The following is a 26,257-nucleotide window of genomic DNA, read 5'->3' as shown; positions in this document are numbered from 1 at the left end:
CTCAAAACTAGCCTCGCACCTTTCAAGAAGCCATGCAATCTCCAAAATGGAAAAAATCCATGGTTGCAGAAGTTACTGCCTTGAAAGAGAACGACACATGGTCTGAAGTACCTCGTCCCCATAATAAATCTGTTATTGGATGTAAATGGGTGTACCGTATCAAATATAAGTCTGATGGCACAATTGAGCGTTGTAAAGCTCGTCTAGTTGCCAAAGGTTACACTCAACTTGAAGGAGTTGATTATCATGATACTTTTGCACCAGTTGCAAAACTTGTCACTGTTAGTATGTTATTATCCATCGCCTCCATAAAAGGATGGTCTCTTCACCAACTTGACGTCAATAACGCCTTTCTTCAAGGTGATTTAAATGAAGAAATTTTTATGGAGTTACCTCCCGGTTTTGAACGACAGGGGGAGAATCTAGTTTGTCGTTTACAAAAATCTATTTATGGCCTTAAACAGGCTTCTCGTCGGTGGTTTGCAAAATTTTCAACTACTCTCATTGCAGAAGGTTTCAAACAATCTGTAGCAGATTATTCCCTATTTCATTATCATAAAAATGCTAGCTCTATATATATTTTAGTATATGTAGATGATATTATTATAACAGGAAATGATCCTAAACTGATTCAACACTTCAAAAAGGTTCTTGAAAAGAAATTTTCAATCAAAGACTTAGGTAAGTTACAATATTTCTTAGGAATTGAAGTTTCTCGATCGCCGAAAGGCATTTTCTTATGTCAAAGAAAATATACTCTGGACATTCTCCAAGATGCAGGGCTCACAAGATCACGCATATCATCATTCCCTATGGAGCAAAATATCAAATTAACACCTATAGATGGAAAACTCCTAGATGATCCTTCATCTTATCGTCGTCTGATTGGACGACTTCTATATTTAACAGTCACTAGGCCTGATATAGTATATGCAGTAAATTATCTTAGTCAATTTATGCACAAGCCCACAACTACGCACATGGATGATGCCAATCGTATTTTGCGATATTTAAAAGGTTCCATTGGTAAAGGAATTCTCTTGTCATCAAATAGTGATTTAATCTTATCAGGATATACAGATTCAGATTGGGCAGGCTGCCCAACAACTCGTCGATCAACCACAGGATATGTTACCATGATGGGTAATAACCCTATATCTTGGAAGAGTAAAAAACAACTCACTGTAGCTCGATCATCTGCAGAAGCTGAATATCGAGCTTTAGCTAATCTTGCAAGTGAAATTCAATGGCTCACTTATCTCATGCAAGAATTTAAAATTAAGATTCATAGACCAGTGAAAATACACTGTGATAACCAAGCTGCAATTCATATTGCAAATAATCCAATTTTTCACGAACGAACAAAACACATTGAAATAGATTGTCACTTTGTTCGTGAAAGAATTATGTCAGGGTTAATATTACCAACCTATGTCAAATCCAAAGATCAATTAGCAGACATCTTCACAAAGGCATTAGGAGGAGAACATCATCAAGGCTTTGTCAGCAAGTTGGGCGTATACGATATCTCTCATACGACTCCAACTTGAGGGGGAGTGTTAGAAGGAAATATATGCATAAAGGTCATTACTTGGTATATACTCCAAGTAACTTCTATATTTAGGATAGTTGTTGTATTTAGAATGGTTATTGTAATTAGTTTTTATTACTTGTAATACATTGTAATCAAAACACTATAAATATAAAATTATTCTTACTCTTCTCAATACAATGAGATAGAGAAAACATATCGGTCTTCATAATTTCTCACACTCATCCACATGAGCTCTGGCAGTCAAGTTAGTTTTCCCGCATTCTGCACTTTGGTTCGATTTGGCGCTTCTTTCTTGCCTCATGATGGTTGAGAAATCAACATTTAAAACAAAAAAAAAAAAAAAAAAATGTCTGAAAGATTATTGTACATGAACGAATCGCACAGAACAAAACCAAGTATATCTACAGATATTGCACCGAATAATTTCTAGAGCCTAGCTGAATTATTGAGAACTAAAACGTGAGTGCGAGAGGATAGCAAATTTCAAATAGAATAAAGCTGTCACCAACTTATTTCATTTTCTAGTAGAGATTGGAAACCCCTACCAGAACCGAACCGTTGACAAACCATGATATGCATGATAAAAGAAGTAAAAAAACTTGGCTAAAACCAACACCTACCGATATTAAAATAGCAAAGCAACAATCCCAAACGTGGGAACTACTACCATATCAAGAGAGAAGCTAAATTCATTTTTCATGTCTTGACATTTTGTACGATGTTGGTGGAATAACACACCTTCTGCAACAACTACTCAGAGATCTTGACTTGTTCCATAATCAAAGGTCCAAAGTTTGATTTTTCTTTCAGAAGTTTCTAAGATTATTTTGAATTTTGTCAGAGTTGTCTCCAAACTCACCACTGTAAAGGCCTTCACTGCCAAAAGAAATGGTAAACACATCTATTCCATACTTAAGTTAGATTGCCGGATGTACAACCTGAGAGCAACCCACACCCACGAACCAGTCAAACTGAGCAAAGGAGAAGGAGAGCATAGTATAATATAAATAGAACCTTTGTCATTGAAATAACAGCAGATTTGATAATTTATTGCACGACATAATATGAAAACCATATAAAACATTCCAAAACTGGGATGTACATGATCTAATGCACGTCCGTGTAAACTAATTTATGTACACTAAAGCTACAGTAGAAAGAAGCATACGACAGCACGTATTAAATTCACCTTCTTGCTTGTTGTACACTCAGCCAGTTTTATTGGTGAAGGATAGAGACTCATCTATTCATTATCCTAAGCTTTTGTTCTCTTTGCTTGCCTCTTCTTCTTTTATCAAATTCAATTGCTTCTCTATCTGCAAAAAATTAAAAAAGAGATCAACAACAATTGGATGGTGAAGTCCAGTCCACCTACTTCACAAGTTAGTGAATTGCATCAGAAATCTGCCATGGGGCATCACCAAATGCTTTTAGATATATGTACCTGAGCATTTTGCAGCTTCAGTGTTTGCAACTCATCAGCATAATTTTCAACGCTGACATAAATAAGAAAAACAGTTTTGGAGTCAGATGTAAATAACCAGAACTCCAGGTAGTCAAGTAAAATAAAAGTACCCACCACTGCTGCAAGAGAACAGTCTGAGCTTCCAATTCCTTTTGCCTAGCAGAAGCTGTTAACATCTATATAATCCAGAAAAAAATATCAGAAAGAAGCCTACATGTAACCTTATACACAGCGGAAAAACTTAATGGAGTCCCCGAAGTGAAAAAAAAAATTGTTTATATACCTGTGACGAGTCACCTATTCCTGCATCACTTGACTCTGCTCCAGTACCATATATTTGCCCCACAAGTTTAATAGTTTTCAGGATTTGTTCCTGTCAAAAAAGTTCCGTAGATGAAAGATGAAGACTTGTGTAGAGGTTTCAAGTAATGAGCAAAGATAAAAAAAGATCAGAGTTTTCATACCCTCTGCATGGAATTCCATTGTAAAACAAACTCAAGTGTTTCTAGCACTGACGAAATCGTGGCAGTTGGAGGTGTATGACTATTAGAACCTCCACAAAATGGGTTCACTTGGTTGGTTTTAGGACTACCCTGTACCAGAAAAGTGAGCAATGATTAAAAGGCCATTGTATAGAAAATGAGAAGGCCAATTACTAAGTTCCTTTCTGCATACCCTGGGACTGAGATCGGATGTGACCTTGAACCGTCCTTTCCGTTGGATAACAGCTTCTGATGATGCATCCTCCATCGCATGCATGGAAGCTACACAAACAAAATAACTTATTAACAGATAACTGAAACTCAATAGAAGAGGTGAATCAAGGGCAAATCAAAATGTAATACTAATTTGAAAAGAAACGGATGTTAAATAAAGAAGAAAGCACATACCAGATACGTGGTTATTGGCATTATTCTTTTGATTATACAACAACGTGCCACTGTAGTTTCGCTCGGATTGATATTTTGGTATCAGATATTCCCTTCAAAATAAAGACCGCAGATTCTTATTACTTTTTATCCATGAGTATCATGAATTTTCTCCATTAACTAGATGGAAGCAATTCCAAAGTAACCAAGCAGATCGTGCATATCCTAAAAGGCTAATGATGATCACGGTGAGGGAAGAAGGCCCTATATTTTAATTAGCTCACCTGTCTCCATTAGCATTTGGCTTTTTGAAAGGGGAAAGCACACTCTCTGGCAAAAGTGAACCACTGAAGTTTTTACGTTCTCCAGAAACAACATACTTGGGTAAAGTACTAGTTCTTTCCAAATTATCACCAATACGCAGTGTAAGCTTAGGCTCCCTATCCATCATCTTTGGTGACAACTGATGTGGAAACTGTTGTTCTGATTCTAATTGGACAATCTCTTTACTCTTCGAGCTGCTTGGACTCGTATCATCCTCACCGATATCAAAACAACCTCTGCAATCATGGTTCCTGGGTGCATTAATAATATATTCAAAATAAGTAGTTCCTCTTCTAACTTACGTACATCATTTACCATTATAACCAATTAGAGTTTGTTTCACCAAATGAAAAATCCAAAGGCAGTATATGTGTAAAGAGAATTATACTTGAGTGCCTGAAGAGGACGAACAGAAAATGACTCGAATGAATTCTCCAAATCAGGAAGTTCGTTGATTTCGTCCTAAAAGAAACAAAGAAGCGGGCATTAACACACTTAGGAAGCACAAATGAGTGAAAGGTACTAGAGTAAAAAACGGAATGGGGTCTAGCTTGTATTGGCACCTCTTGTGCTTGGGCAGCAGTTAGATAGTTCTCCTTTTCAGGTGACAGTCTATCAGATGAAAAACCTAAATCAGAGAATACATCAGCTCGCTTGCTGCTAACTGGCTCTTGTGCACTTGAAATGTCATCATCATCCTGAATCTGCACGTAACACAATGTTGGTGAGTGTACTGATACTGCCTCTTGCTTTTATTCCAATAGGAAAACATGGAAACATTTGGTGATGGACTAGTTAACTGAAAATTTGAGCTCCTTACCAGGGCAGCCTGACTTTTCAAATCCTCCAGATTAAAGTTCCATCCACTAATTCCTTTTATGTACTCTCGCTACAAGACCGAAAGATGTTTAGATTAGAGAATGTAATTTATAAAGCATCATCTATTTCAGCTCTCTGATATTATTGTTCTATACACATAAAATTGCAAGTAATTATCATAATGGACGTTAGACCTCAATGCTGGTGAGTTTAAACTATCTAGGGGGAATAAATAATGTAATCGCTACCCAGAAACTTAACGACTAGAGAGATAACCTATACTCAAACGAGGCTTTTTATCTTTTATACCCCCAACAGTTATGTATGTTTAAAACAAACAAGCTTGTATTTTCACCTGTGACATTTGCTCTTCATATGCTCCCTTATTTTGCTGAAGATAGTCAGCTTCTTTTTCCTGAAAAAAAAAAATAGAATTCTCAGAGCAGGCATAGCAAAGTAGTCGTCATTCTCGTACAAATTTTATGAACTAGACACGAGAACACCTTAAAAATGAGCCACAGACCTTCAACATCCTAAACCGATCACCAAGTGGAGATAGGCCATCGAGAATAGCTCGAGCTAGATGATCATTCGAACGAGCTTGTTTAAAGAAACTATGTTTCAAAAGCTTCTCAGAAGTTGGTCTTTTCTTGGGATCCTTCACTAGACAAGCAGCTACCATCTCCTTGAAAGACTAGAATTCAGCAGCAGTTCAAACATCATCAGATCTGCTACAAGAGACTTTCCAACACATACCACGATGAAACACTTAAACAAACCTTTGAGAATCTTTTGTCTCTTTCATAGTCGAGACCTGGGGGTGCATTTTGTAATGTCATGAGCAAAACCTACAATAAGAAGGTAAAGGACAGCGCATGTGATTTCCCGATAAGCCAAAGCATGAAGCCCCACTTTACAAAGTAATAAATCAAAATAAAGAATAGGCAAACAAATATACCTTCATCGGTGGATACTTGGAAAATGGGGCGTGACCATGAGCAAGTTCTAGTGCAGTTATTCCAAATGACCAAATATCTGCCCTGGTCAAATAAAGCTAATGTTAGCGAGAGAGATACTAGATGATAAATTTTCACAGATGGATCTGAAGACTAATGAGAATAGTCACGCACTCACTTGAAGTCATATCCATGCAATTGCTGCATTACTTCAGGGGCCATCCTGTAAGAGTAAAGTAATGGAAAACAATAATGAGCATCCAATCAATAGTTAAATTAGTGTGGTCTTTATAATTAGAATACCCATGACATTTGAAACTTCTTATAATTGGGTACCACGAAAATCTGGATACGAAGATATCTGAAAGTTAAAATCAGGTATGAGAATAGCACCAGCATGGGGTTCCAACAAATGTATTTCTTGACCGCTGCCTATCCCCAGAATCAAACAGGGATGCTGACACACCGAAATCTCCTAACTTTACTGCACCATTAAAATCAATTAATATATTCCCAGCCTGCAGCAGAAAGAAGAGTAAGGTCAACAATACTTCTGAGAATCATGGTTTCAGAAACAGACTCGAGGCGCGCATCAGGCGTGCTTTTTTTCCCCTTCAGATAATTGGCAACTTGATGCATGCGGCCGAATAACAAAGGTCTCGGACGTTTTACATGCTAAAGCCTAAAAAATAAAAACCTAAGTCTATTCAAAGAGGACAACTGTCAATAAAAGGGGAGGCTGAATTGGGGCACAACTGAGTTTTCTTTGTTTTTTTCTTCTTCTTCGTTAAGGTTCATCTGCTTTTGATGAATAGGCAGTATACCTATGCTTAGTTAGCCTAATTGTTCACTTTATTATGACGATGACTTCTTGGTTCCATATAGATTTTATTTTAGTTTTAATAAAAGTATCATATATTTATAAGTTGTGCTTATTTATATATTCTGTGATGCAACACATAGATAACGCACAATGCACCGCTCTGCACTTCAAGAGAGTCGACCGCTTCGTTAAATCGCTATTTTAAACATGGTTACAATAGCTAGGAAGCTCAACTGTAGCACGACAAAGATAGTCTTCCTGCAGATATGCTAATTGAAGAGATGTGAGGACGTTTCAAAAAATAGTTTCCTACTGAAATGCATTATATATGTGTCCACTTCTCAAAAATTAATTGCCACTCAGCACTGTACAAATAAGAGAATATAAAAACAAATAAATAATGAGTCATTTGTTTGTTTGCGAAAGTGATACCTTAACATCCCGATGGATGTGGCCATGGGCATGGAGATACACAAGAGCTTTAAGAACCTCACGTAGTAGGGTAGCAATGACATGTTCTTCAAAACCATCTGGATAAGCAGATTTCATTATGTGAAGGCAAGACCCACTAGCCATAAATGGCATCACAACCCATAGGCTGCGACCGGCTGTGAAAGAACAATGTGCTCGCAACACATTTGGATGATCAAGTAAGATCATGGTTTGTACCTCACGACGGATACCATCCTAAACAGAACAGTACCAAATACATAAGCATGAGAAAGAGCTGGGCACCAACCAAAAAAAAAAAAAAATGAGACATAAACATCCTGTGATACTACAAGTGAAAGAAGTATGTAGCACATACCATATCACTGTTAGACTTTTCCAGGTCCAAAACCTTAATAGCAACAATCTCATTAAGAGGAATGCAGAGAGCCCTGTAGACCGTAGCACTGACTCCATCACCAACTTCTTCATATAACTTGTAATCTTTCGCACTGAGTGGAAACTTTTTATCGGCCATGTTTCTTACTTTCTTTATCATATCACAACATCATTAATCATCTTCGCAACCTATACATTCAACAACTCACAAAAAGGTAACTAACGATCAAATCGTTCAAATCCCTAAATTCATGAAAAAAAGAACACCAATTCTAATCACAATCTTCCAAAATTGAACTAAAACACATAAAAATCAAACATACACCACATATCTACAGCATTTCAATGATTCTAATCAGCCCCAGAGAAGTGAAAATGCAGAATTCAGCCATTTAAGATCACATAGCACATAGATGACTAAACGGTACAAAATACTAACTAGGGTTTTCCTAACAAACAAAAACAAAATACAAATGCTGACAGTAATTAAATGCAAAACCAACAAAAAGAAGAGAAAAAAGTGGGTATACCAAATATTTGACTTCCTGAACTTGTCCAAATCTCTTCTGCCACGAATGATCACTCATACAAAAAATCAAAATTCAAGCTCCTTGACACACTTCTCAGCAATACAAAACCAAAGAAATTGCTGGTGTGAACTAAGGAAAAGGGAAATTGAAGAGGTGGTGTCTCTGCTTCCCAGTCTCCTCGAGAGATTGTTAGTTGCAGAGAAAAGGGGGAAAGGGAGATGAACTATAAATCGCGCTTGCTCTACAGAAACCAGAAGAGTTGAAAGTTTAGTAAGTAATTATTAGAGTATGTACTGTTTGGCTACGATTTGTACTGTGGGTCCCACTGAGTAACCCGTAAAAAAAACGAAAAAATAACTGCGGAAATCTGGTAAATTAATCGGAGTGCAGATATTTTTTCATATATTTTGCTGTTGGTTCAGATTTGACTCGTTTCTTGCTGCCTGAGACTGAGATTCAGGTGACTCTGAGTTATGGATGGACACTTGTTGGATATGTAAAACATCAAATCCTAACATCTTATCTCAGTATGTAAAACAGCGAATCTTAACATACTGACAAGGAAAATTGACAACGCCTTCATCATAATTAGGTGATACAGAGGAAAATAATGGGAGCACCATCTTCATTATTTGAAACGACTAAACATCAGAAGAAGTATAGGTAGGAGGACCTTTTGAGAGAATTGAAGTCATCGTCATGGCAGATGGCATGTTTGCGTAATCCCAGTTACAACTACTACTACTAGGAGAAACTTATAAAGACAGCATGACGCGTACATGATCTTAAAAAGGGAACAAACTAAACCAAATCGGGAATCCCACAAGTTGATGGCGGACAAGAATATTAAGATGTAGAAAGGATTTGTTCTTATTTACCAATGAATTTGTAATCTGAAAACACCTCCACATGATTAGGTACTCTCTTTCGAATTACCGACATTGACACTTCTCATAACAAAAACATCGAATGAGCTTTTGTTTTTGTTTTTGTTTTTTAATATGTTGCACTCGGATCGGATGTTTTCTGATAAGAAAAGATTACTTGTGTCTGTGGGTCATTGGACCATTTAGGCCAACCGGATTATCTATACAACACCTAAAAACATACACTTACTCTTCAGCTGATTCACCACAAGGGCATATACTCCATCCTTGGCATGATTTGATATCTAAACAACTTAAATGCCCATGAGTCTTCATGCTTGTGGTGATTGTCACTAAGAAATTAAACTTGTACTTAATAAGTAGAAGTTTCTGTTTTGTCACTATCCCCATGAATTAATACAAGGTTAATTTCATAGTGACAATCAACACAAGCATGAAGATGCATGGGCATTCTCAATTGGCAATCAACACAAATTTAATAAATAAAACAACGAATTTCTCATCGTGATAATGAGTCCTTGTGTGACGAGGTCATTCTTGTGACAACATCCGTAAGGGTGCACTTTCTGAATAAATATGCATCTCAAGACAAGATTTAGAAAATAAAAATATATTTATTGTTTTTGATTGTTTTTTATTATTCTTCCCATTTTCGTATATTATGCGTTTAATTATATTTGCTCATAAACTCTATAGAAAATCAAAGTATGAATCTAACGAAGACAATTTCATCTGTTCTCGCCAGGAGATTACATTGTCAACAGGAATGTTATTTCATTTTTCACCGAACTTGACAGAATTTGGTACATGATTAAAACATGACTCGCTCTAGTATTTTATTTTAGATATGTGAGACCCTCTACGTCTGATTTTGTTGAGTATATTGGTTTTCCTATGAACTTGCATTTTATAGTACAAAAAAAAAGTAAATTAAGACTTTCATATAGAAACCGTTCGAATCTACTTTGAGCCTATAGTTATAGTGTTATCCTAATCAAATAGCATTTGACATTATAAACACTCTCAATCTAATTAAGTAAGACGATTAGTGTAGCGATTCCTCTTGATCAGGATAGATATATTCGAGACTAGACTTAGGAACTAACAACTAGGTTTAGAGTTCATTCCTCCGGCATTAGACTAATTCCTTGATTTGCTGCAAGGATTAAAGAGAAAATACTACTAAATACAAGGATTTAAAAATTTCTAATAAAGATATAGGAAAGTAGGAATGGTGTAATAAATATGCTTTTGTTTTCTAAATCAAATTTTGAGATGCTTATTTGATCTAAGGGTCAGAAAGTGCACCCTTATGGATGTTGTCACAAGGGTTGCCTTGTTACTGCAAAACTCTTGGGACAAAACAGAAAGTCGTGTTTTTCTTCTTCATCGATGTCTGACTTGACTTGACATGTATCATGGAAAAATTAACGAAGAATAATCAATTTCTAATATCTCATCCAGCATTAGTTTCAACTCACCCGCCAAAAGCTCATGAACATCTCCATCTACCTCAATAACATTACACCCATGAAAATCATTCACACACACAGCTCTTTCATTAAATTTTGAACATCCATAGCATCCTTAGATCTCCACTTGTGTACAAGTATGTTAGCTAAGACATGGGAGCATATTGTTTGTATTACTAAAAGGATTTAAGTCGATGAGAAACCTCACAAGGAACTCCCCGATCTACTTATGAGCTTATTACATGCATTAAACAAAGACCCCACCTTTACAGATCTGGCTCTATCCGTGTAATTTGTATGAGATACATGGCTACTTTAAAAGAAAAAGTACGGTTTATCAGTCCGAGATAGACCCAATAGTCCTAAGGGATCCAAGATGGTACAAATTAGTCATTTGATTATTTAAAATATACAGATAACCTTCGTGCATATTGAGATGGATAATGCATGTTAAGAAAGAAGAATATCACTTCATAGAAAAATAATGCCACTACATAAGAATAACGTGACCAAAAAAAACCACATAGAATCGTTATTGCATTAGAAAGTGTACTAATATAATAGATACCTAGAAAATTCCATTCTTTATGAACTGAAACAATAGTCTTTTTATCTTTATTTTCTACTTCTCTTAGATAATCCATTTCATTAATAAGAATACCCCCAACAATAACATATTAAAAGAAATGATCAATTTTCTTAATCTAAAATTTGCGTGCATGTGTAGAAAAGATGAATGAATCTACTAACAAAAAAATAATTACATTTTATCGAAAGAATGGAAGAAAAAGAAAACGAAAATAAAGACAAGTCAAAGATTCATCTAACTTTTTGTTTATGAACATAACAAGTAAATTGAGGTTTAGGGTTTTAATGAGTTACGGAAGGTTGATTTCGAACAATATTCTCCTAAATCAAGAAAATGGTCGTTCAAAGACTGCTTCAGCTACAACGAAAAGAAATTGGGTTGGTCGTAGGAGGAAGCGTAGAAAGAGAGATATCGGAGTAATCTTTCTGAGACTAAATACTTTGCATATTATTGGTATGTTTAGCATGGTCGATTTTGAAAAATCCGGGATACAACAACCACACCCAATATTTCGCTTAGCAATCTGTATGGACAAACTCCAATATACTTTCTAGAGAATCAACTAGACAGTCAGACTCAATCTAGATAAAAAGTATATCAGAGAGTTTATATCTCAATCTCTCGATTTGATATATACTCAAGCAAATAGAAATCTGCGAGTCTTTATCAAATACTAGAGAGGTAACTTGGATGGTACCAAAGATCAATATCCAAGCGTCAATCAATGTAAATCAACAACCAAAAGGTTGGATATTCTAATTGATTGAACAACGCACAACCTGTGATATTTCAATTATATAACAAAATATAATGCGGAATAGAAATAACACAGACACCGGAATTTTGTTAACGAGAAAACCGCAAATGCAGAAAAACCATGGGACCTAGTCCAGATTGAACACACACTGTATTAAGCCGCTACAGAACTAGCCTACTCCAAACTAACTTCAGTTTGGACTGTAGTTTAACCTCAATCAATCTCACATTGATCCAAGGTACAGTTATGATCCTACGTCTCTGATCCCAGCAGGATACTACACACTTGATTCCCTTAGCTGATCTCACCCGCAACTAAGAGTTGCTATGACCCAAAGTCGAAGACTTTAATAAACAAATCTGTATCACACAGAAAAGTCTACGGTAATAGATAAATTCGTCTCCACGAATATACCTACGAGTTTTGTTACGTCTTTTGATAAATCAAGGTGAACAGGAACCAATTGATAATCCGGACTTATATTCCCGAAGAACAACCTAGTATTATCAATCACCTCACAACAATCTTAATCGACGCGACGAAAGAAGATATTGTGGAATCAAAAACGATGAGACGAAGATGTTTGTGATTACTTTTTATCTTTCCCTATCAGATATATAATCTCAAGCCAATTCTTTCAATTGAACTCGTACGACAGAAAATGGCAAGATCAGATCACACAACTAAGAGAAAGTATTATCGGTCTGGCTTCACAATCCCAATGAAGTCTTTAAGTCGTTAACCCGGTTTAGAAGAAGAAACCAAAGGTTAAAGGAGAATCGACTCTAGCTTAGCACAACTAATATTACACGTAAAGTGTGGGGATTAAGTTTCCCAGTTGCTAGAGTTCTCCCTTATATAGTCTTTCAAATCAGGGTTTGCAATCAATGTTAGCTTGGTAACAAAGCATTCAATATTCACCGTCAGATGAAAACCTGATTAGATTCAAGCTAATATATTTCAACCGTTGGATCGAAAACTTAGCTTGTTACACACAAATGAAATGCACGTTTTAGGTTTGTCTAACCGTACACAAACTTGTACATTTATTAGTTCAACAATAGTTAACCAAATGGTTAGCCATATGAGCAATTTCATATCAACCATATTCTTATTCACCATAACTAGTTCAAATGACTCAAATGAACTAGTTAGAGAGTTGTTCAATTGCTTAGATCTTATGTAACTACACAAGACACAATCGAAGCAAAAACGATTTGATTCACTCGAATCGGTTCATGAACTTTATAGCCACGGTTTGCAAAAGCATTCCTTAGTTTATATAATCATGAGTTCAAGAACAATCGTCTTTAGATATAACCAACTCAAGTTCACAAACTCCAGCAGATTTTCTTGGGTCGAGAACTTCCGCCAGTTCGCGGACTGATCTCACGCCACTATTCCGGTACTCTTGATCAACAAAGTTCACAAACTTCGGTTCAAGGAATAAGCACTTATACATATATGTGTTTCCACAATAATGCTTATATCCATCAATGGTTATATAATTTAAACTCTCATTTCAATCATTGAGACATTCACAAAGGACGTTATATAGTTGTTATTCACAAACCATTTTTCGTCAGAGCAATTTTCAAAGTGATTGAAACATAGCATGACTTTAGTCACTAGGTAAAGATGAATTTGGCTAAAACAAAAGCTTACCGACACATATTTCGAGAAATAGATATGCGAGATAAAATCGGATCGAAATACCAAATGTGTATAGTCAAAGTCTATATAGCAAAACGAATTTTGTTTCAAAATAGGAGATAAATAGACTTTTGAGTGATAGATAAGTTCAAGTCTCCATACAACTTTTAGTCGATGAAGTTCCACCAGTTCCTTGAGTAGTTCTTCGTATTGTATGATGATTTTCATGGAGTTCTTGAGCTCAACTACACTTTCTATCCTAGTCCGAGACCTTAGCTATAGTAGACTAGAAATCAAGACTTATAGTTTTGATCACTAACATTGAGAAACATGCTTGAGATATCAATGCATGCGATTTCGACCGAGTAATGCTCTAGCAGATTTAATAACCCATTTATAAATATTGAACTACTTGATCACAAGTCGGTGCATAAAGACTAAGTGATACAGGACAATCGTTTCTCTCATGATTGCTATAATAACGAACGATGAACTACTGAGATAATCACATCCTTTAGGTTATCTGTGATTTCCCTAACTGTCAAGTTAGAGAAAGGTTTTATTTTCCCAATATGTAATTTTTTTTCTTAGGTACGCTTTATTCTTGCATAGAAATATTACTGCAAGACATGAAAGGTTTTATGAAATGCTTCAATTGATCGTCGCCTTCAAACGGTAGAACGCAGTGATTTCTGGTACTCAACTACACACTTCTATCCAAATCCGAGACTTTACTAAATGTATATTAGAAATCAAGATATAGTTTTCATCAACTAAATTTGACAACAAGCTTGAGATGGCAACGCTTGTGAGTTTCACCGAGCAATGCTCTAACAATCTCTCCCTTCGTCAATTTTACTGACAAAATATAATACTCAAATTTTTAATAACGTATATATATATATATATAATTAGTTTTAGATACAAGGGGGCCTTAATGAATCTAGTATTTTAATTAGTATTATCTTAAGTGATTATGTAATTTAGGTGTTTGACCTCTTCCTTTCACTCCCTGATCGCATGGGAAAGGGGAAGTATTAAAGATTTGAAACATAAGAATTATAGCCGTTGTAGTTTATATCAGATTTGATTAAAAAAATTGGGTGGAACGATTCATGAGTTAGTCTTCGGAGAAGGTAATGGCTAGATTGATTATACTGCTCGTTTGTGTGTATGATGAAATTTCAGTTTTAATAAGATTTCTCTTTGTTTTTATTTGTTTTAGGGTAGGATCAGTGAAAGGAATATTTCTGCGCAAGTGGAGAAAACTTGATTTCTACTAGTTTGAGGCAAGTTTTCTAGATCTCTTAGTCTTGGACATATGTAGAAGTAGTTATAGAATCAATCGTGAACTGTGTGGATGATGCTTGAATCTATTCATAACTTAAGTTATATACATATATTTTAGTGATTTTTCCTGTTTGTGATTTTGGTCCAACTATTTTTGGTTGATGATCATTGGTTATTGATTGTTTTATGGAGGTACATCTGTTCCATGATTCATGACGTGGTGAGTGTGGTAGAAGAATAAACAATTAACCTAGATATTTGGTCGTCTGGACTTTTTTCCATGGATTAGGTGATAGCTAAATGGATAATTGTTGATGATCGGTTTGGTTTCATTAATCATCTAGATATATTTAGCCTTTCTTCCACTACTGTTAGTTAATCTATTAATAGGTCTCTAAATTAGTTACTAAGCCTATAGTTTGTATAAGCGAGCGTTGGTTTATGTGTGAAGTTGATATATCCATACTAGCTTATTATGGTATGGAGTATGTTTGAATTGATAGTCTAAACAAGTGGGATATTATGACTCTCTAGCATCTTACTAGGATTAGCACTTGATCTAAGCATACATGTGGTATGTGCTGAGGTTCAGGTGGACGATTTTTGAAAGAATTTGGTGTATGTGTCAGATTACGGTGTAACATTTAATTAAGGGAAAGATGATTTCATAAAGTGATTGTTGTTGTCTAGCCAAGAGTGCAGGAAAACTAGTTATCCGTATTTCGTATGCGTCACTGGTTTTGTTGGTTACTGTTGCTTTTAGAAATGTTCCCTGCAGGCTTGTTGTCTCTATGAGAATTTGTATCAGGTGTTGACTGTGATGAGTAGCATCTTTACCTTGTTGACCAGGTGTGTTTGGTGTTAACAGTTCCCTCTATAGATGATAGATCCTTTGAAACTAGGTCAGCATTTCGTATGCCTTGAGGCTCTATGTAGGCCGGTGCTCGTTTATCTCATTTCAGAAGAAAGAATAATTTGAGATAGGGAAATGTATTCCCAGGCACAATAGTATACACCGGTACACTTTTCGAGCGACTTGTTGCGGATATGTTCTGGACTCATTTTAGTGTTACTGTGGATTTGTCCCGATGTAACGCTACGGTAACTAGTAGATTATTTTTTTTTTTTTTCTTGTGAGGTGTTTGGCTTGCGAATTATTTGTATAACTTTCTATATATTTTTGGGGCTCGGTGATCGATCGAACTTGCTTGGAGTTTAACTCCTGTTGATTATATTTTTCAGGTGTAGTTAGGGATTCGTGAAGGAGTTTGATTGATTCCAGTTCCGGTGGATATTCCGAAGATATCTAACTGAAGGTGGACATCTACACTTCTTCTTTAATTTACCTTTCGTTATTTAGTGGTGAGGCAGTGGGGATATTTTCTTTGGGTAGACTTCTTTATTAAATTTCTTTTCTTAATTCGATTTAAAAGTGGATTATATTATCGAAGTCTAGTACAAAGTTTCAAATCTTTAGACATCTTCATTATTTTTGTTAAGAAATAAAATTCTCTTCTGCATATACAATTGTAACGGAACTGTGTTCCTAGTTTTCTGTGGTTTGTACCTTGTTGCAGAAAATTAACGGCATACTTTCTATTTAATCATCGACCGGGGTTAAGTGGAAAGTAGGGCTATTACACAAAACTATCAAACATATGGATTAAAAATAAAAGCTTCAAAACTCCAGAATCCATCATGCTTGATTTCTTTGGTTCTCCAACTCCTTGAATTCGTCGTTACTTCAAGATTGCCAATGATTTTGAACATGTTCAACTCAGCATCGTTATTGTTGAATATCCGTAGCGATGACAACTTTGAAATCAAATATTCTCAATCGTTTTTATACAAAAACATAGTATTATTATTTTCTTCAAAGTTCAGTTGCATCACAACTTCGAAGTAATACTACGGTGATATGCCCCCCCTCCCTAGTCAATACTTACATCTTTTGCATCGTAGGTGAAATCTATAGATGACGATTCACTCACCCTTACATAATGATCCGTAAAACATATGTATGTAGTGTGAAACTACTAATTATTTCTCCCATTTTTTGTCAATAAAAAATCGGCAAAGGTACGAAAACTATCGGATCATAATGAATTCTAACAAAATATACTTCAAGATTAAATAAACACATATCAACTTTAATTTAGATGATGTTACATAGTACGAAAAAAATACTTAGTGTATCATTCACGAGACTAGTTTCTCACCCGTGCAATGCACGGGTCTGACTCTTGCTCGTGGAAATGTTGGATGCTTGTCATATATGGTGAAAAAAAGGGTAAAAAATCAATAAGCCATAAGCATGATATTCTTCTTACAAATAGAAAAACAAATAAGCTAATATCTTAGTTGGTGTGCAAGAAAATAAAAAGAACGAAAAAACGCTAAAACAAATATTGAGTCCAATAGTTATGATACTTTGTCTTGGTAAAAAGTATCGTAACTATTGATTTCCTTCGTTTCTTTTATGTATTGCCATAATTATTGACTTCCATGACCATGAATGTGTTTGATCCACTTTCAAAATAGAACCCTAAAAATAGTACATTAAAACGTCTTGTCCAACAAATCATCAAACAGTGTCAAAGCGTCTTCAGATTTTTACCCTTGATATTAATCCCCTGGTTTAAAAAGATAGACTAAATTATTTATTTTGCAAACATATCTCCATAATCGATGAAGGTAATAATTATTAGGATAAAAGATTTTCATTACCTTCTTACAGATCTCCTCTAATGTTATTGCCTATGAATTCTTCTGTTGGCCTGCCCATTAGAACAAAGACTGTGTCGGAAATATGATCCACCAATAATATTTTAACTAACAAACTTCCAATCAACTAATCATAAACCCAAAACAAAATAAAATCTTTACTGCAAACATACTTTACAGTTCTTAAACAAATAAAATATTAAAATATGCACACTACGAAATGATTAAGACACGTTGCTCTGTCTTTTTTTTGTTGAGTATGCTCTTGCTCTTTTCAGCGTCACAGTCAATCGGATCTTCATGAACTCTTGATCCTTCTTGGGGAGCTCAACTACCTCGATGTCAAGGTATGGTTGCCTTTTCTCATCGTTCATTGGAACCGTAGTTTTGTTTTCCATACTACTCACTACTTATGATACCTATTAGAAGCATATTCAATTTTAATTACAATGAAGCACAAATAAATAGCACGAGAACAAAAATAATTTTTGTAATAGGCTACCTCTATTTCTCCGTGTGTATGACAACCCTCTTTTGGTTTGAACTCTGTTGGACGTGTCTTACCCAGGGATGCTTATATAAGAAGGTACAATATAGTTATAAAAATTCAATTATAAGTTGTACGCGTGAATCTAGGTTTTCCATTGCACTAGGTGTCATATTTTTCAGCAAAGTTGTATGGTTGGTATTTTTTGCACTTATTTTCAGGTTAGCAGTGTCAGACTAACCTGTGCTGCTGTGCACATTTCTAGTAAATGTAGTACTTCTCGTTTTTTGGTTAAAAAGAATTTCCATATCATCTAGCGGGTTAAATGGAGGGAAACATAATTGTTTAGTTTTCTCAAAGTAAATGTTGCAGTGATGCTATACAGTGTAGATTTAATCTCAAATTCTTAATGATTTTCACTTTGATGCTCAGTAAGATGATAAAAGTACTTAAGAATATTTATCAAGTATTCGCAACCCCTTAAAAGAGTGCATTCTGGTTACACCATAAGAATGTTTTCTAGTTAAATGAAATTTGAGACACCGACTACACTTAAAAAAAATTATCATTTGCGCACCAAGGTATGAGCAGAGTGCGCACCTGTTGTAAACTTCTTTCATTGGCTTTTTAAAGAGATCAACAACACACAAAGCAACCTCCCAGGCTGAGGCCTGGTGATGAAAAAAATAGCTCCACATCAGCCACACATATTCAACCTTCTTATTTGAGTTATCACATAGCAAACAGCCGCTGAAATTCATTGTCCATTCACCAATCCCCGCATAACCTCGCAGTAGCGTCATTAACTTAATCTCAAATTCTCAACCAATCATTGATCAAATGTGACTTCATAGTTTTAAGAATAGGCTATCAGACTTCCTTCCCTATCTTTGGACAAATAATTTTGACTTATGGAAAAAGAACAAAAAAAACATACAACCGAGATTTTTGAGGAACATTGAGCGAACACAAAATCCACTAATGTATGCTCCAAATTTAATTTTAGAAGCTTTCATGATCTCTGGTCTAGATATCATACAAATGAAAAAAAAAATCCATAAGAAAACACAAACAATTTTTCCACTGAATGAAGAATTACCCGAGTTGTTTTCGTAGGGGAAAATCATTCTTTGATCATTGCCCTTCTTATGATATCTGCGAAAAATAAAATAGAAAACAACCACGATAAAGATCTGCCTTCTATATAACATGTTTCAAAAGCTGCAGGTCGCAAAATCCATGGATTAGAATCATTCTTCACCCACGCTTATTACTTTGAAGACGGAATTAAAACCTAAAGTAGTGAAAACATAGCTAAGATGGTACACCACCTCTTTGTGCCTTTGGGATCAGATCCAACTCAACAAACTAATTTTTCATTAGCCATGATCTTGTCTAAGAAAACATCACTAACTCAACAGATACGAAAATCCATACAATAAAATTGAACGAACAAAACACCCTTGCCAAAGAGATCTTCTGTTACTTTTATTTTATTCAACCAGCAAAAAACAAAAAAGGAAAATAAATAAAGAACTATCATATGAAGTATGATTACTACAGGTGCACGATAGAGTAGAAAAAAACACCGCAAAAGTAACTGCAAGCATCAATAAGACCTACTTAACTATACAGATTACAACAGGTGCACGATAGAGTAGAAAAATAGGTCCATGATCGAGGATGCCTGCAAAACAAAAATCTAAATACATCAAACAAAAAAACAAACACCAAATAAATAGAAAGGAAAGAAGGTGCCAAACCAGGTTATTCGATTGCGAATATGATCAAAGAAAAATAAGACATTACAATGCGTATCTATTGTATCTATTATCTATAAATTGTAATCAGAACCAAGCTACAAACATAAAAACAAAATTCCCAACCAATCAGTAGAGTGTCATTTCCCAAACAGAGCCCCCTATACAAAAAAAAATACTCGTCAAAACCTTATGAATGATAAAAAGAGACTAATTGACAATTACGAATACAAATTCGTCAAACAAACATTAACGTAAGCACGTGTACAATAGTAAGAGATGTAAAACTCGCATAATCATCAATAAATCTTGCAAAAATAAATATATTTACGAATGATAACAATTACCTCAGTTGTGCAATCAAAAAAGAGAAGTAGCGCCGATCAACAATACTGTTCCATATATCTGGAAAACAGAAAACAACTACACATACGAAGCATCCATGAGATTGAAACCCTAAAAAAAAATCACATAAAAAATCAAGCAGGATCTGCGTCTGGTGAAAGATGCTTGACTTGTGCTTTTATATAGAGGGAGATATAACATTAATTTTTGGAATTAATGTTATATATTTATCAATAAAACCTAAAAAGAATATTTTGTATCTAGTTTTCATACATTTTTAGGTTCTTAGTATATTTTTAGTAAAATATCCAAAACTTTAATCTAATAGCAATATTGAATTTTATATTATTCCGTCTCTAATTTTTGGAAATAATATCCTTCGATATATATACATAATTTAAAAATAACAACATACCTAATGTGGTTATTTGTTTTTTTAAGGAAAGGAATAATAGAAAGAAAATTAATTTGAAATAACCCACTCATTGTTTTCTATTGCACTCTTCACCTAACGTTTTTTTTTTCTCTCGTTAGATATTTTTCATCATTTTTTCTCTTGTTAGATATTGTTCATCGCAATTCTCTATTAAGGATTTTGTTTTTTGATTATCGTGCAGGATTAACAATTGATTTTCGTGTGAAAGAGGAAGCAAGTTTCAAGTTATGTGTAAGTGTCTATAATTCTAAATTTTAGTGACTGATATGCGTTTGTCAAGTTTTTTATTTAATTTCACTGGAACTTTATTTATAAACCGTGATTATATTAGTTTTATTAACAATCTCTTAGAATTGTAATTAGGATTAGTTTAACTGTACAATTTGTAATTGGACATTGGTAATTATTATTTTATGATCGATTTAATTTTGTGATGTAATCGTGATAAAAAATATGTTTCTTGATGCAATTTTAATTAAATTTATTAACATTTTAATTATAAAAACAAAATTTATTTTAGGAAATGTTTTCTGAAAAGTATTTTTGGGCAAAAATCTATTTAAAGGTTATTTGCTGAAATATCAAAATATTACTAAAATAAAATAAATGGCGGGGTCATAATCAACCAGAAGCTCCGATTAACCACGTCGCTCAAAAAAACTCTATTTTTATATAAAGAATATTAAGAAACAAACATCCCCTACGTATTCCATATCTACTCTCTCCAAAAAGATATATCAATTAAGCACAGATTCAAAAAGAACTCTCTCATATTTGATGTACTCTTATCTTTTATATATATATATATATACTATAAAGAAAAGACCTATTTTCAACTGCGGCAAAGAAAATATCCAAAATAACCCTCCGTGTTTTCATTTCTAACTGGATAAAACGTGTAAATCTGATAATAAGGAAAGGGTAAGATCATAATTGGGACTTCATATTTTCTTCAATCTTGCTTCTTCTTCGTCCCAAAACAGATTCGATGATGAACTCTAGCAAAGCAAATTCTTCGTCCCACGATTAATTATAATACCATAATTCGAACTCTAAATAAATCGAAGCAATACAATGGAAATCGACATGTTCCGAATCCGATGTCAACACATCAGAATCATAATTTTGATTAAAATGATTTCGATTTTGGAGTTTCTAAACATCTCCCGTCAGAATCAGAACTTCGATGGGTAGATTCATACGATGATTAAGGTATGTTATTCTAATTGAGTTTTTCTCAAAGTTTAGTTTAGTTTAATTACTTATTAGGGTATTTTAAATATTGATTTGAATTGAATTTAAAACTTCGATTTATAAATTACTTATGAGGGCATTTTCAATATTGATTTGGATATAAGAAACCCCTTATTACTAATTTTCACTTTTTCAATATGGGGTTAAATGTTGAATTTGTGTTTTCCATATATCTAACTGATGGTTGAAATGCCTACTAAAAAGTAATGTTCTCATCTAATATCAATACTATTCAGTTTTGATAAAAGAGGAATTTGGGGTTAAATCAATGTTCAGTTTTTTTTTTCTTCCATACTTCTAACTGTTGTTCAGTTTTGATAAAAGAGTGTGACATATAAATGTGGAATTTGATTTGGATATAGAGTAACAATGTATGCAAGTCTGTTATCTCGGATGTTAAAAAAAAATCAAAAGGTATGATATATATTGATGAGTAACGTTTGATCAAGCCAGGCTACAGTTGTATTTAGATTGCTCTGAAACAACACCGGATGTTTGATTCAGTTCCTGTCACAGGCTTACTTCTAATACACTACTGCTTAATTGCCCCTTAATCTCTTAATTAAGAACACCAAAGACCTTTCTAATGGAGTTCTGCTTACCCCTTAATCTCTTAACTTAGAACACCAAGGACCAAAGTGAATGCCCAATCTGCATGCCACCAAGCATGGGCACATTACTCTATTTTATGAACTAATTTTAAGAATTTGACAACAGTTTCTTCAATGAGTTTCAACGATACCTCAAGGAAGAGAACCCGTCAAAGTTCGACACTTGGTGATGATTCAGTGGAGTGCAATTAGGCATTTAGCTCCAGAACCAACAAAATTAAATACCTACAAGCAATGAAAGAAATGGGAGGAGAGGGTTGTTGCACCAGTCTGTCATTTCTTGACCTTGGTATGATTGAAGTCATGTGATTGTGTAATTTTTTGATATCCGAATGGACCAGAGATGCCATTATTACCAAGGGGGATCATCATTCACCAAGAATTAATCCTGAACCATGAGATTAGCACAAGCTTTACTTATCAATCGACGGACCAACAGAATCATCTGTACACAAAGTGATAGCTGAACGGGGGCGAGTTCAATATGAGATTTAAAAAATAAAGCATTTGCGTCCGGTGCAGATCTCTTCAAGGGAAGTAAGTACTCTGTTCTGCCAGAATTTGAACACTGACTTTTGTTTTGTCTTAATGTCTGTCTTTTTTGAACATTTGTGTTGATTGTTATTTTATTTTAAATGGTTAAATCAGTTAAAGTTACCTTAACATATTAACTACCCTAATGTTTGATTATTGCCAGAGTTTACATAACCCTTAGAAAATGTCTCTAACTATAGGAACATGTAGAGGAAGGACTGGTGATGTGTATGTTTCCGCCACCACCCTGAAATCAAGTGTTTAAGGAATACAAAGATGATACCATGAGAAGATCGACCTTGAAGAGAACTACAGAGATACCAATGTTGGGATTAGCTTATACCAAAAGCCTGAAGTTTGTTGTTATAATGCATTTTCTTCTTCCTGATTCTCCAAGGTTTTGTGTTCCAAACAATCCTGAATGAATAATAAAGCACATTAAGCTATTCAAATACATCATGTTATAATATATATGAAAACACATTTTGTGTGTTCAAATATTCTCGCTTGCGTGTTGTATTAACTGTAGTTTTTGTCTAGTTCAGTTTACTTTTGTTTCTCTACTTTTCCAGTTCTAGCTCAATGGTTTAATGAATAATACACTCTAGAAAGTTAAATTAAACCCAAATGAGTTGCTCATGGTACAGGCTTGAAATATTATAATCTCTTCAACATGTTATAATAATTTAGTGAGGAGAAACGTACTGATCCATTCACTCTAAATTACATTCACTCATTTCTCTGTTTTTTACTTTTTTTTCTGTCGTTTTTGTGCTCTGATGAAATGAGTTTTCACCACTTGGCATTGATCGATGACCAAGTGTTGATTTGAACGGTTGATTACTGCACGAAGACAACAAATTTACGAAATGGATGTACCGGCAGGCGCATCGTGCATGCGTGCTATACTAGTTCCCATAAGAACAACATGAGTGACCTTACATTAATAAAAAGAAGTATAAATCATCGACATAAATTAATCTCAATGCCAGTTACGAACAAAGAGATAATTTAAACGATATGACTCAACATATGAAAATCTTACGGAGTTGATAATGCAGTAATTACACAAAAGTGTGACCATGGAGAGATCAATACTGCGGAAATTCTCATAGAGTTTATTCTACCTTTAGTCAGTAAATTCATAAAGACTTAATAGATTTAACTTTTGAGCATATATATGAGATATTGGTTCAATTCACAAAAAGTATAGGACACATATATCTCATACGAATTTGCAGCACATATATCCAATAAAAATTAAATACTGCAAGTTCATCTTCCAAAAACTCTATGATTTAAATAGATAACTTAAAAACATAAAAGATGAAAATCGTTGGAAATAGCTTATGTACTCACAATATATACCAAACCCTAGTTATCCTTCTCGAACATAAGAATAAATCCTCACAAGAAGTTTCCTAGTACTTAAAATCCTTAAAGAATTCTTTATCGTCTCTGAACTCTTCATCAACAACAGGCATCAAAAGTTATGGTTCGTGAATTGAGAGTTGACTCCTTCAAACCTTTTTGGATGTTGTTTGACAGGTGCTTCTTGTAGCTCAAGTGATTTTTGTTGAACAGCTTTAAGTCCCTTAATACTTTGAACACGTGTTGTGAATGTTTATTTCTTTAATTGTTCAAAGTTATTCCTTAATATCTAAAGGAAGAAAATTCCAGGATCGAAACATAAGTAAGTTAAGAATCTTTTAATTAAGGTTATTAATTTCATTTTGTATGGAAATACAAGAATTAGTAATGTGCATTTATTAATTAGATTTTCCGAGAGATTTCGATCATTATTTTTGGACAGAGCATTTCCAGGAATTATGGAAACCGAATTTGTGCTTTAATGAATATCTTGAGAATATTTTCGGTTTTGGAAATTCCTTGGTGTCCAAACTTCCTTGTCTATAAATACTTGAAGTTTGCCTTTCTAGCAAACTAATCCTTCGTAACAACAGACTTCCTCTTTGTTGTTGTTACTGGTGTAGCCTCCTATTCGAAGAGGAGAGTAACCTAATTAGGCGAAATCTCTAAAGGCCGCTCAGTTTAAAGTCTTCTTTGGGATTGAGAAGCTCTAGCGTGTACCGTTGGCGGGAAGCTAGATAATTGCGGTTTATCTTTTGTTTTCATTGATTTGAATGACTAACGGTGGTTGAAATCTGATTGCACCTAGTTTGTTTATGCTTGAGAATATATTCTTCTGATATAAGATTCACTCAAACTAGTTCAGAGTTTCGACAAGGATCTTTAGACTTAGTTCTAAAGACGATCTTGTGATAATCCGTTGTTAACAGACTCCGTTCTGTGCGTGATTGATCACAAGAGATTCAAGTGATTGTGTGCAGTTTATATTGAAGATCTAAGAAGATTTGAAGACGAAGAAGATATTGAAGATTTCTGATTTGTGAGTTCATAATCTTTGGCGAGCACAATACTTGTTTCGGTAAAAGAGGATCCAATTAATAATCGGTTTATCCTTGTGGTAGATTGGATTGATTAATTGAGTAGATCGACATCAACACAATTCTTTGGATTAAGAGTGTTGTTGGCTTAATCTTAAACGATTACTTCGGTAATTGAACATAAGATAGATCTAAGGACCTGACGAAGGAGTTTATGTTAAGATAAACGGAAGAGCCTTTGTCCAACTCATATCACTTGGTTGAATAGAGTTGATACCAAACAGATTTGTCATTCCTTTACTGTTTGGAATACGAAGCAAAGGAATTGATCCAAGTACGTGACTTATTTATAAGTTGGAGGCGTGGGAATACAGATGGAACTAGGTGAACTATAGGTTTAGTTGCTTGGTCTCAACTATACGAAGTTGGTGTAATTTTGTGTAGCGGCTTAATCCTGAGAGTATTCAATTCTGGACAACGTCTCGGGGTTTTTCTACATTTGCGGTTTCCTCGTTAACAAAATCTTGTTGTGTCATTTACTTTATATTTCCGCATTATAATTGTTTTATTATAATTAAAGTAAATTACACAAACGTTAATTCTTATTTACTTGATAAGTGAATCCTATTGTGTTTGGTTAAGTATGGACCTTTTTATCAAGTAACATACTTCGTTGTTGTATTAGCTCGATCTCATATCCATAAACGATCATACGAAGTGTGAACGGATTAGTTGTATTGTATCCACTCAGTCCATAGACAATCACTTTCGGAGAAAGGACTTATAGGTAGGAAAAGTTTTAGCTTGAGGTATATTTGGGTACCCTCGCCTTTTAAATTGGTATCAGAGCAGGCAAACACGAAAAGATCTAAAAATCTGTG

The 26,257-nt window shown here is 34.5% G+C and overlaps 1 protein-coding gene and 1 long non-coding RNA gene across 4 annotated transcripts; one reads left to right on the top strand and one right to left on the bottom strand.

Moving 5' to 3' along the window:
* Nucleotides 1-2,540: 2,540 nt before the first annotated feature.
* LOC113276452 (serine/threonine-protein kinase BLUS1-like) lies at nucleotides 2,541-8,855 on the bottom strand. Of its 2 annotated transcripts, none has more exons than XM_026526053.1 (20): nucleotides 8,170-8,855; nucleotides 7,620-7,828; nucleotides 7,244-7,498; nucleotides 6,382-6,506; nucleotides 6,167-6,211; nucleotides 5,991-6,072; nucleotides 5,812-5,880; nucleotides 5,556-5,726; nucleotides 5,388-5,447; nucleotides 5,034-5,102; nucleotides 4,777-4,917; nucleotides 4,602-4,675; nucleotides 4,174-4,464; nucleotides 3,911-4,002; nucleotides 3,696-3,784; nucleotides 3,485-3,613; nucleotides 3,304-3,393; nucleotides 3,135-3,196; nucleotides 3,000-3,051; nucleotides 2,541-2,871 (listed from the first exon to the last, which is right to left on the bottom strand). In XM_026526053.1, exons 2-20 carry the CDS (start codon nucleotides 7,797-7,799, stop codon nucleotides 2,806-2,808), a joined length of 2,142 nt encoding a protein of 713 aa, XP_026381838.1. In that variant the 5' UTR covers nucleotides 7,800-7,828; nucleotides 8,170-8,855; the 3' UTR covers nucleotides 2,541-2,805. The 2 variants fall into 2 exon arrangements, with proteins under 2 accessions (XP_026381838.1, XP_026381839.1); XM_026526054.1 differs by having other exon boundaries at nucleotides 4,174-4,449; nucleotides 8,170-8,850.
* A 12,706-nt stretch (nucleotides 8,856-21,561) lies between these two features.
* LOC113274230 lies at nucleotides 21,562-23,531 on the top strand. Of its 2 annotated transcripts, XR_003322879.1 has the most exons (3): nucleotides 21,562-21,781; nucleotides 22,541-22,971; nucleotides 23,169-23,466. It is a non-coding gene; the product is annotated as an uncharacterized LOC113274230 (long non-coding RNA). The 2 variants fall into 2 exon arrangements; XR_003322878.1 differs by having other exon boundaries at nucleotides 22,541-23,531.
* Nucleotides 23,532-26,257: the final 2,726 nt, after the last annotated feature.

Source organism: Papaver somniferum, chromosome 4 (genome assembly GCF_003573695.1).
Source record: "Papaver somniferum cultivar HN1 chromosome 4, ASM357369v1, whole genome shotgun sequence".
Lineage (NCBI taxonomy): Eukaryota > Viridiplantae > Streptophyta > Magnoliopsida > Ranunculales > Papaveraceae > Papaver > Papaver somniferum.
Note: the sequence above shows the minus strand (reverse complement) of the source record. Positions and strands in the feature narration are given on the sequence as shown.

Coding starts and splice junctions, on each gene's coding strand:
- LOC113276452 (XM_026526053.1), bottom strand. CDS start 7,799: ATGATAAAGAAAGTAAGAAACATGGCCGATAAAAAGTTTCCACTCAGT. Junction 4,676..4,776: donor CTGCTGCCCAAGCACAAGAG/GTGCCAATACAA, acceptor TGTTTCTTTTAG/GACGAAATCAACGAACTTCC. Junction 3,614..3,695: donor CATCCGATCTCAGTCCCAGG/GTATGCAGAAAG, acceptor TTTCTGGTACAG/GGTAGTCCTAAAACCAACCA.